At 49.0% G+C, this 12,601-nt stretch overlaps 1 protein-coding gene across 1 annotated transcript in view; it reads left to right on the forward strand.

Moving 5' to 3' along the window:
• The first annotated feature begins 692 nt into the window (after positions 1-692).
• LOC119268067 (CRS2-associated factor 2, chloroplastic-like) overlaps positions 693-12,601 on the forward strand; it is a 19,786-nt gene continuing 7,877 nt past the window's right edge. Inside the window, exons 1-3 of the mRNA XM_037549562.1 lie at positions 693-1,532; positions 3,812-3,939; positions 5,688-5,913. Coding sequence (XP_037405459.1) covers positions 770-1,532; positions 3,812-3,939; positions 5,688-5,913 — 1,117 coding nt within the window. The 5' untranslated portion in view covers positions 693-769. The remainder of the gene's footprint in view (positions 1,533-3,811; positions 3,940-5,687; positions 5,914-12,601) is intronic.

Genomic DNA, 12,601 nt, shown 5'->3' on the forward strand with positions numbered 1-12,601 from the left:
GGACCATGGGTTGACCAGCGACGGCATCGTCATCCTCCGTAATATCGGCCCAGCACAGCGGCGACACCGGCAAGGACGGCGACAAGCAGGGGGAGCGGGGGCGCGAAACCCCGACCAACAACTCTGGGGTAGCGGGGGACATCGCCGCAACGCCGGCGGCCGGGGCGGAGCCGACCAGAGGCGCAAGCGGCAGGACCATTATAGCTGGCCAAATGGGCCTTTTTTTGGACCGCCTCGTGAGCACGCCGGCATAGCCCGCCTTGGGCCAGGCACGACACAGGCTAAATGGGCCGGACCCGGCACGCGGCACGCCCTGCGTCGTGCTTAGGCCCGAAGGCTGGGCATGCGGGCCGGCACGACACGGCCCAATTACGTTTTTTAATTTTTTTATACATCTATATATGGCCCAACATGTAAAAATAGGCTAAAAAACGCTCAGCGCGTCAAATAACAGGTTAAAAATATGCGACCCAACGTGCTAAACAAGCCAACGTGCCAGCCGGTTTACTAACTGGGCCGTGCCTGGATCTGGGACGCAGCACGCGGGCCGGCACGGCACGGCCCGTATAGTAATCGTGCTCTAGCGGGCCGTGCCGGGCCAGGCACGATTGGGCCGGCCCGTTTGGCCAGGTATGAGGGCCATGGCCGCGGGCGGCGCGTCGCCATCTGGGTCGCGGGAGCAACCCATCCTCCTCTCAGTTCGGCTGGATCTCGTTATCTCTTTCTCTTCTCGCCTCTGTTGTCCCTCCTACCGAAACCACTTCCCGCCATGCCGCCGCCGCCGCCGCAGCGTCCAGTCCCCTCCCCCGCTGGGCGGGCTAACCTATTTTCCTGTCCTCCCCCTCCCCCTCCTAACCGCCACAATCCCAAGAACCGCGCCGTCCCTCTACTTCCCCTCCCACCTCGCCGCCGCCACCCCGAGAACCATCACGAGCAATCTTTCCAAGAACAAGCGGCAACGCCGGCTCCAAGAACCACCCACACCAACCCCGCCTTCCGCGCACCCCACCTGCGTACCTCCTACCGAAAACCCGTGCCCCCAGCCGCAGCCACAGGCAAGGGCGAGACCCTCCTCACAACCGACCCCACTGACGCCGCCGCCGGGCGCTCTGTCGTCGTAGGCCCTTCCGGTGTCACATTCCGTCTCCCCGGTGCTCCGTTCGACTTTCAGTTCAGCTACTCCGAGGCGCCCCGCGCCGCGCCGCTGGCCATCCGGGAACCCCCATTCCTGCCTTTCGCCCCGCCGACCATGCCGCGGCCGTGGACCGGAAAGGCACCTCTGCTGACCAAGGAAGAGAAGGCCCGGCGAAGAGGCGTGCGGCTGCACACGCCGCTTGGCCAGGAGCCGCCACGAACGGTGAGTCCGCACGGGATCATGATGGAGGTGAGGGGGAGGAGGCAGCTGGACTTCGCCAGGGTGAGCCCCGGCGACGGAAGGAGCCGGGAGGAGGTTCTAGGGGAGCCACTCACCTCAGCCGAGGTGCGTGAGCTCGTCAAGCCTCATATGTCGCATAACCGGCAACTCAACATTGGTAAGCACAGTAACTATTATAGTTCTCAAGAACAACAAGACAAGAAGATATTTGCCGTTGCCATTTGTTCTGACTTCAGATTGAAGTGAGATATGTGGTGTCGAAAGGAGAAATATATGTGCATGATAGGTTCTCATCTCATGCATCTATACTTGCAAATGCATGTTTTGTCCGATGTATAACCATGAATCCAAGAAGTATGATATTGCTACCAGGTATTAAATTGGTGAACTTAGCTCAATTTTAATAACATTAAAAACAATAATACAGTAGTTTTTTTCCCACAACTATACATCATTGGATTGAAGAAAATAACACTACATCGTATTGAGTGGTAGGATCAGCAATCATAGCGTCAGGACTAAACAACAAGAAATAGGTTTGTGCAATTTCTTACAATTTGAAAGCAGGGGTTGTAAATCTACTATCGTGTAGTTAAGGGATTAAATGTGCAATGAAGGCATAATTTTCATATATGCAACATAACTGGTTGAGTCGTTAGATTAGATTGGATACCCCAAATTATTTGTGTCGAACCCTAACTCACTTGTGAACTGATATAGATATAGCAATACTCCTTGTTGGTTTTAATTTTATGAAATTAGAAGGATCTGATACAATGGCCCCAAATACTGCAAAAAAAAGGCACCTTTGCATTTCTATCAATGGCCACATTCAAAAGAAACTCGAATGTCGACCCGGCGAGATGCTACCAGGGCGCCCCAGCGCTCGAAGATTGGCTGGCCATCCCACCCCAGGGACGGAGGGGCCGACTGGTTGACCTTGGTGCTTGGGACGGGTGGTGCCCGGGGAGTGCGCTTGGGAGGCATGAAATTGCCCCTGCCCCCTGGCTCCAGCACGCCAAGTGGCCAACACTTTTTGGGCTGGCATGACGTCGGGTCGGCCCATTTTAACGGGTCCAGGGGACCCTCCTGGGACGCTGACAGTTCCCTGACTACTCCTGTGGCATGTGTGGTGCTCACAGAATTGAATCTTGAGACCACCTGTTTTTGCAATGTCCATTTGCTACAGCCTGCTGGACTTACCTCTGCCCCTCTTGGACAATCCAGCAGATGCCTATCCAGCAATGCAGCTCTGAGACACGACCTCCATTTGCCTTTCTCCATGGATATCATCATTTTAGCCTCCTGGGCAATCTGGACTACAAGGGATGATATAATCTTGAAAGGAATCCTCCCAAGCCTGTACAGATGCAGGAGCAGACTTAAAAAGGACATTCACTTCGCCATTCACAGAGCAAAGCGAAATACTTACTCAGACCTACAGGCATGGGTGGATGCATTCATTTAACATCTCTTTTTTAAATCTCTTTTTTGTACAATTAGGGGGATTCCTTCCTTTTATTGGGAGCCTTGGCGCAGTGGTAAAGCTGCTGTCTTGTGACCATGAGGTCACGGGTTCAAGTCCTGGAAACAGCCTCTTACAGAAATGTAGGGAAAGGCTGCGTACAATAGACCCAAAGTGGTCGGACCCTTCCCTAGACCCTGCGCAAGCGGGAGCTACATGCACTGGGGCTGCCCTTTTAGGGGGATTCCTTTTATTAGCCAGCAGGGGGCCTTTTTTTAGCTATTTTCTTGCTTTTCCTTCTTTTTTATCCCTTTTGTACAGCAATTAGAACAGAACATTATAAATGTACACAGTAGGAAGGCCTACTGTTTGCTCTCAAAACTCTGAAAATTGGCAATTAAGGAATTGCCTCTCATTTCACTGACATTTGGATCCTTGGACGCACGTGAAATAACATTTTCTAATATGCCACTCTTTACAGTGGTGTATATATATATATATATATATATATATATATATATATATATAAGAATCCTCAATGTTTTTCTTGTTATTGTTGCTTGCACTTTTTTGAGCTAAAGTTTGCGTCCTGATGCATTGGTAGAAAAGAAGGTTAGTACAAGCCCAAGAAGGGCAACACCGGAGAATACAATGCCACACCCCTAAGGGCTAGGATCAAGAGGCAGCTGATCGGAAGAATCACGATGTTACTCAGATTAGAATTTTGGCAACAAATTGGATAAGATGCCTAAGAATACTCCACATGGAAGGCAAACCTTGAGATGGAGCTACATAGTCAAAATTTGCTTTCTAAAGTATTTGATAAGTTCCGTTTGAATTAAGGTAGGGGCAACATTAGGACATTTGGATCATAACTCAACTTGAAATTTTCCTTTTTAAGCTTGTGCAGAATTAAGCTTTCTTATTGGAGTCTGGAGCTAATAATGCATTTTCTGATTAATTGGCTGTAGGAAGGGATGGGTTGACCCACAACATGTTGGAGATGATACATTGCCATTGGAGGCGCCAGGAGGTCTGCAAAGTGAGATGTCGAGGAGTACCGACTGTTGATATGGACAACCTTTGTTATCACCTTGAGGTATACTTTTTGTACAACTTTCCCATTCAGTTGTGATTATGTGCTTGTGTTGATGTCATTCTCTAAGGATCTATATAAATTGAACTATAATTTGTTGCGACATCTAAGAGAATCCAGCTGCCATTAGATGAACCTAGTTCAGTCCAGGAGTATCCAGAGTTAGTTCAGTCCGGGATATCCAAACGGGCGCTTCGAGATAGGCCGTTGAGAGTCGAGAGAGAGCCGCAGCTTCCGGCCCGATCCCCTATCTTCTCCGACGGCTACGGCGGCCGGAGCAGATAAGGGAGAGGTGCTCGGTGTAGTTATGTGAATAAAGTATCTAGTTTTAGGTTGTGTTGTGCCCATGTGGTGTTTGGCGTTATGCCGATGTGGAGGATGCCGCCGCTGCGGGCGAGCAGCGGCTGGTGGCTATCGGTGGTGGTGATCCTGGCGGTGCTGGCTAGAGATCAACTGCTGCTATGGAACGCGACGCTGGCCTCTGCACCAATAAGCTCGACTGGTTCCATGCTATGGAGGTACTCTGCTCTGTCTCCAGTTTCCAAGGTCATCTTGGTGGTGGAATCGAAGCAGAGAGGAGATGGTGATCCTAATCGGGTTTGTGCTTATCTCTGGTGGCTGATTGGGACTGGCTACGGCGCCAGCCAAGGTGCTCGGCTGCCGGCTGGCCCCATCTCGCCGCCGCACGTGGTGGCCGAAGGGCGGCCCTCTTGTTTCTTCCTCCCTGCCAAGGAGCCTATAGGGAGGCAGCTCATCTTCTCCATGGAGTCTATGTCGTGGTGCCATGGAAGCTCCGCCGTCCCAAGTGGTATTGTCCCCGGCGACGACGTGGCTGCACCCGTGAAGATGTCAGGGACCCAATTGCGTTGCTCATCTGGTTGTTGGGGTCCTCTTTTTAAAATGCAGGGACCAGTTTGCTATTTAGGATTAGTTCTGGGTCCTTTTGCATTCTGCTGTGTACCACTGTTTTAATATCAAATGCAGTTTCGGGGTCCTTCTGGACCCCTCTCTAGTTCAAAAAAAAAGTTAGTTCAGTCCAGGAGTATCCAGAGTGAGTAGGAGTCCTAGTAGAAGTTTGAGTCTAAAGTTGGTTGTGTTCAAGTCAGGTTGGGATAGCTCTATAAAGGAGCAGTTTTGTAATAGTCCCAGCTGTACTGTTCAGTGAACAGTAACCAACCTAAAAAGTCTATATAAGGATGTACCCCCCTTGTAAGCAAGGCATGCAATGAAATATGCAGTTCCTACCTATGCTTCTGTTCTACCCCTGCAATTCTCCAATCTTTCCTCATTACCCTTCTCCTGTACCACGACCCCTATACAGCAATGACCCTCGTGCACAGCTAGTATCCCACCAAGTAACTTCCGTAGCCAACGTCGGCCGCAACAAATTTATTCTGCACACAGGTTACAAAGGTAGGGCTGGCGCAGTGGTAGAGTCTCTCCACTTGTGGCCTGGAGGTCCTGTGTTTGAACCAGCCTCTTTGCAGAATTATTATTCAAGGGTAAGGCTGTCTAGAAATTCTCTTCCCTAGACCCCACCTTGTGTGGGAGCTTTCAGCACTGGGTACGCCCTTTAAGTTACGAGTTCGCGCTCCAAGGTCCAGGGAAACTTGTTTACTTGTTTGGTTTTAGACATTCGTGTTTCTTAGCAGCTAGTAGCAGTGTAATAAGAGCTCAATTGTCATATATGCATTCTAACTTATTATGCTGCTCGCTCAGATAGGTTAACTATATAATATCTGTATTTCCAGGAGAAATCAGGTGGAAAGGTCATTAAACGAGTAGGTGGAGTTGTTTTCTTGTACCGTGGACGAAATTACAACCCACACACCCGTCCTCGTTATCCATTAATGCTTTGGAAGCCAGCCACTCCTGTTTATCCAAAACTCATCCAGCAAGCTCCTGAAGGACTTACAGTGGAAGAAGCAGCTGAAATGAGAAGGAGAGGACAGATTCTACTGCCAATTTTAAAGTTAGGTATGATTTGTTGTGTTGGGTTGAAGATTCGAATTTTACACCATCGTTCAGGGTTTCTTCGACAGTTGAACTGAGGTCAATCCTGGAACCTGCCTGGTTGTGAAACCAACCAAAACTGGCCAGCTCTTCTTTAGTTTGCTCTTCTTTCTTCTTCTGTGTTTTCAACTTTACATGTTTCCAGCATATTAAATAAACATTAGTCCACACATTTCTCTTCAAATAGTACAAAATATGGATCAGTCCGGTCATACACAGAAAGGGGTACATGACTGGTTCTGGGTAAGTGTCAGTTTACTGCTGGAACCTTACCAACCATTTAATACATTACCTTTTAAGTTAAATCCCGTTGACCAGGGCTAATTGTTAAGGGAGTTCTGTTAGTCCATGATTCTGCCAGCCCACTTTAGAGAGGCCTCTTGCAAAAGTGTGTTGAACCAGTATGGGCCCTAGCCCATCTTGATATGTCTTTTGGGCCCAAGCCCATGAGTGGATCTGACCTAGAAGAGGTGCCCCTCCTCCTCTGCCCTGTGCAAGCCGCCACACACACACACACCAGAGACTCACGCTGTCTGGAGGTACTCTCTCTCCCGAGTCAACATGGTATCAGAGGCCAGCGACGGCGGGGCCTGAGGAGATGGCGGCGACGTCCGGCGAGGTGGCGGCGGATCTGGGCGACGTCCGGCGAGGTGGCGGCGGATCTGGGCGACGTCCGGCGTGCTGGAGAGGACCGGCGGGGCTGCAGGCGGAGGCTGCCTGTGAGGAGTGCGTGGGCTGCTGCCGGCGGCTGCTGCAGGCGCGCCCGTGCAAGGCACGGCAGGGCTGCTGCTGACGGAGGAGGGCCGGCTGCTGGGCGTGCTGCTGCTGTTAAATTTGCTGGGGTTTCCTGCTGCAGCTGCTGTTTGCTGTTGGTCTAGGCTGAACGGCTGCTGCTGCTGCTAGTGCTTGTTGGTCTGTGAGCTGAGGGGGAGAAAGTAAGAACTGTTGGTGTCGTGCAGCTGCTTGTCAGGGGAGATACGAGCTGTGGTGTTGTTCTGTTGCGTTTGCTCTGGTGCTTGCTTGTGACTGCTGTTTGGGGAGTCTCTGCTGCTGCTGCTACTCCCCACCAAAGATGGCTGAACCAAATGCTCTTGCTGATGCTTTTGAGAAGCTCGCTAAGATCCTCGCCGAGTCCAACTCCAACTCTGGGGTCATCGTTCCTCGACAGGAAGTGGCTCAAAAGCTCGAAATGTCTCCTCTGGACATGAAGCTAGAGGGGGCCACAAATTATTTGAGCTGGTCCAGGAGGGCTTTGTGGGCTGTTGAGCAGAAGGAGCTTGATGGATATTTGTTGGGCACCATTGCAGAACCAGGAGACAAGAGTAGTGCAGAGGGAAAAAGGTGGAAGGTTATAAACTCTGTACTCATGGTGTGGTTGTTGAACTCTGTCGTGCACTCCATTGGACGCTCTGTGGAGGGGCTATCCAGACCTACTGAGATATGGAAGATTCTATCCATCCAGTACTCTGGCAAGGGCAATGTCATGCTCATTGCTCAAATTGAGAACAAAATTAGGTTGTTGCGCCAAGAGGATGGCATGTCAGTGATGGCATACGTGGCACAACTGCAGGCTCTGTGGGCAGACCAGGATAACTGTGATCCTATGGAACTCTATGATGCAGCTTCAATCGAGTCAGGGCACAAGTGGATGGCATGCAGGCGTGTGCTAAAACTTTTGGCTGGCCTCAAAGGTTGCTTTGATGGTAGGAAGGCTTCCCTGCTGCACCAACCTAGTCTACCTACCATTGCTGAGGCTATTGCAGCAATGACTCAAGAGGAGGTGCGCCTATCTCTTGAGCATGCAGACGTGAAGGTTGTGCCGACTTCGACATTTGCAGTCACTGAGCGCATGGAGAGGGGAGATCCCACCAAATGTCATGTTTGTGGGGAGGTAGGTCACTGGAAGAGAGAATGTCCAACTCGTGGCAGAGGCAGGGGATATAACAGAGGGGGAACAGGCAGAGGCAGAAGTGCTAGAGGCAGAGGTGGATACTCAGAGACCTCATGGGGTCAGGCTTCTAGGGGCAGAGGCGGCTACTCAGGACACTCAGGGGGTCAGAGGGCTCACATGGCCGTTGCAGGAGACACTGGAACGTCCAAAGGCAAAGATGTAGATGATGTTGTCTATGGAGACTTTGCTCACTGGGCCTCCACTGATGAAGGTAATTCGGAAAGAGCTTCTCTTGCTACTAATGAGAGTGCTCCAGAGTGGGTTCTTGACCCTGGAGCATCTAGGCATGTTGCTAGTAACTCCTGCGTGTTCAAGTCTTACAATAAGCACCCCCCCTCTCACACGAGCACTATACAAACGGCCGATGGCACAAAACAGCCAGTCATAGGGGTTGGTAAGTGTACCCCGACCATTTCCCTATCGTCAGTTGTACATGTGCCAGCCATCCCTGTCAATTTGGTCTCTTTTAGTGCACTCATTGATGAAATAGACTGTCGTGTGATCCTTGACAAATTTGGTGTCATGGAGAAGCAAGAAACATACTGTTGTGTCTAGATCAACAACAGAAGCTGAGTATAGAGCATTATCTCAAGGGTTGTGTGATATGCTCTGGGTGAAGCACCTACTGTGCGAGTTGAAACTTCTGAGGAAGGGCCCCTTGAGGGTGTGGTGTGACAATCAGTCAGCTATAGCCATTGCTAATAACCCAGTTCAACATGATAGGACGAAGGATGTGGAAATTGACCGCTTCTTCATTAAAGAGAAATTTGATGCTGGGATCATTAGCCTTCTTACAATTTGCAGACTGCTTGACAAAGGGACTGGGAACAAAGGACTGTAACTTGGCGTGTGACAAGATGGGGATGATAGATATCTACCACCCATCTTGAGGGGGAGTGTTGAACCAGTATGGGCCCTAGCCCATCTTGATATGTCTTTTGGGCCTAAGCCCATGAGTGGATCTGACCTAGAAGAGGTGCCCCTCCTCCTCTGTCCTGTGCAAGCTGCCACACACACACACCAGAGACTCACGCAGAGAACAAGAAGAGGGAGCTCGAGCTGTCTGAAGGTACTCTCTCTCCCGAGTCAACAAAGTGTTATTATTGGCCTTCTAGATTTAAAAGAAGAAAACCACCCTCCCTCCCCGGCCGAGTCCCTTAGGAAAGTGGCGATAAAAGCATTGCAACATGCCATTTTTGAAAAATCAACTTCTGGGAATGTTAAAGCTGCTCTTCTCGGCGAAGAGAATATAAAGTATTTCCACCTTGTTATAGATGCAAATTGTCTATTGCATAGCCCAAAGGGCACATATATATTAGACATGACTTGGGGCACAAGGAAGGAAACATAGTCTTGAGAGTGTCGTCGTAGCATGAAGCATGAAGGGTCTTCAAAACTTGTCAAGCCAAGCCACAGGAGATAACGAGAAGACACCACATCAGAAGAAGATACAATATAAGTATCAAGAGAAGATGGGTTGTCATAAGAGGATATCACATCAAGAGAATGAAGCATTGCGCACAAAATCATAGCCCAAGAAAACCGGCGGCAAGAGAATGGGTGTAGATCGACAATGCAAAAAGATGCCACGGAAATCCTGTAGAAGCAGCAACAAGTAGAGAAGGCACAGCAGCTTGTAGCAAGCAGCAACCACGAACACAACTAAGAAGAGCAGCCATATAGCAGCAGGCCATGGGAAGCCAGCAACGGGCGACTGGAGAAGGCTGGCAGGAGGCTGCAGCGGGGCCATGAGGGCTGCAGGGGGAGCAACACGCACACTGCTAGAGCTGCACGGGCGGGCCTGTACGTGGAGCAGAGCTTGGAGGCCAGTCTGGTCGAGAACATACGAAGCAACGGCGGACCGTCAACAGAAGGGGGAATCTACCTGAGAGGAGCAGATCGACGGAATCTGACCGGGAGACTGAACAAAAAATCGATCGGAGAGGAGGACGAGTTGTGGTGTCCGAAGCAAACCTAAACCTAGGCTCTGATACCATGTTATAGATACAACTTCTCTATTGCATAGCCCATGTTATAGACCTAACAAATATTGGCTTTCTATCGCAAATGTTGGAGCCAAATCAAACATATCATCACCCCCTTCTTCCACGAGTTTGCTGATGGCTATGCTGACACGGAACGTTTTAACCGCTCTCTGGTCGTTCTTCTTCAATCTCTGAAGCCCGCTGTTCTGCTGATGCGTTCAGGCTAATCTGGCTTCAAAACTGCCACATTAAAGTGGTCACCAGAGTTCTCACGAACTGGGTGAAAGCATTCATCGCCTTACTCATCCATGCAGACCAAACAGGCTTCATTTCGGGTAGGTCCATCGCCGAAAACTTCATCTATGCAGCAGACACCGTTAGCTGGTGTCATCGGCGTAAGGCTGAAACTATGGCCATGAAGCTCGATTTCAGGAAAGCCTTTGATTCCATTTCCTGGTCTTCCTTGCTCCTTCTAAACCATTGGGGTTATCCTACTAGCTTCTGCTCCTGGATTGAAAATCTGCTTACCATCGGGAAAACTGGCATCCTCCTAAACGGCGTACCAGAGGACTGCATCAACTGCAAGAATGGTCTCCGCCAATGGGACCCTTCCCCCGCCCTACCTATTCATCATCGTGGCTGACATTCTCCAGCAGCTCATTCTCAAAGCCCACGCTAGCAACCTTGGTCACCTGCAACACCCGATCTACCCAGATCTTCCTCCTACCATTCTTTTGATATGCAGACAACACACATGTTATAGCCAGGGCCTCAACTGAGGCTGCTTCTCACCTAAAGTCAATCCTAGACGACTTCTCTCTCGCTACTGGCCTCACTATCAATGTCACCAAAACAACATCCATCCTCATCCATGTAAATGATGCCACTGCCGCCTCTATCGCTGTGATCGTCGGATGTACCACCTCATCCTTTCCCAAACCTACCTAGGGCTTTTTTTCCTGAAAAGGAGGAAGACCCCCGGCCTCTACATCAGAATGATGCATGCGGCCACTTTATTAAAAGCCAAACAAACCAAGGTCCACAGTATAGTACAGCTCACAAAAGGAGCACAAAAAGCAAAGAAAATAAACAAAGCCAAACCGGCTATGAACAGGGCAAGCGACTAAACATCTATCCTATTATTGGACCGCCATCCAAACCGGTTGTAGATAGCCCATGCTACCGTCTCCCATCGGTTGCACCCAGTAGCCAAAAGCTCCATGCAGTCCGTATGAGTGAGGAACGACCACATACTGATCCAAGCGGAAGCTCTATAGATAACCTGCAAGAAATTCATAAGATTCTGTCTGTTAAAGATCATATCATTCGTGCAATTCCTATCCGAATATGTCCTGCAGTAATTCCAAAGTAGTGCGCATATTCCTATCCGAATACGTCCCGCAGTAATTGGTTCCATTCCAGTAAGCCACGTGCCAAATAACATGTTGATGCTAACTGGAGGGCTGATGTTAAAGGCTATATGAATCGTACGCCAAAGAAGCTTATCGAGAGGGCAATCGATGAAGAGGTTTTGTATTGTTTCATCATTATCACAAAAACAACAACGTGAACTGCCTACCCAACTACGCTTAAGCAGATTATCTTTGGTGAGTATCATTCGCTTGTGAACGAACCACATGAAGATCTTGATTCTCAACGGAACTTTAATTTTCCAAGTATGAGTTGATCTTGAGATTGGGCCAGAATCAATTAGATCCAAGTACATAGATTTTACCGTGAAAACACCGTTCCTAGTTAACTTCCAATGGAACGAGTCAGGCTGATCAGAATGTTGAACATCCATCAACCTTCGCACAAGATGCAACCATGAGCTCCACCACTCCCCCACTAGAGACCTCCTGAACTGGATGTTCAAGGGGGACGATTGTAATACTGTAGCAATGTAAACCTCCTTATGCTGTACAATATTATACAGAGTGGGATATTGCAAGGCCACTCCCCTAACCATGTATCTTCCTAAAATCTGGTTGTTGTACCATTTCCAAGAACAAATTTTAAGTATCCTTGGTCCACATTAGCCCCTTCCAAAACGCCGAGTCATTAGGTCTTACGGTAACCTGGGACAAAGACTTTGATTGCAGGTATTTGTTACGTAGGATCTGTGCCCACATATTGTCAGTCTCAACCGATAACCTAAAAAGCCATTTGCTTAACAAGCATTTGTTTTTGATCTCCAGGTTCTCAATCCCAAGCCCCCCTTGGTCTTTGGATCTGCAAATAATATCCCACCTGGTCAATCTGTATTTCGTCTTTACTTCATCACATTGACAGAAAAAAGGAGATCGATAGAAATCTAACCTTTTCTGCACCCCTATAGGTACTTCAAAGAAAGATAACAGGAACATCGACATACTAGGTAGTACTGCATCTATTAACACAAGCCGACCTCCATAAGACATAAGCTTGCCCTTCAAGCAGCTTAGCTTTTTTTTTTTCAAACCGATCCTCAATACATTTCCATTCTTTATTTGATAGTTTGCGCTGATGAATTGGGATTCCAAGGTAACTGAAAGGCAAGGATCCCGTTTCACAACCGAACAATTGTCTATACGCATCTTGTTCCTCTTTGGCTCTTCCAAAGCAAAACAATTCGCTCTTGTTAAAATTAATCTTTAACCCCGACAATTGTTCGAAAACACAAAGTACTAAATTCATATTTCTAGCCTTTGCGAGATCATGTTCCATGAATATTAGT

Source organism: Triticum dicoccoides, chromosome 3A (genome assembly GCF_002162155.2).
Source record: "Triticum dicoccoides isolate Atlit2015 ecotype Zavitan chromosome 3A, WEW_v2.0, whole genome shotgun sequence".
Taxonomy (NCBI): Eukaryota; Viridiplantae; Streptophyta; class Magnoliopsida; order Poales; family Poaceae; genus Triticum; species Triticum dicoccoides.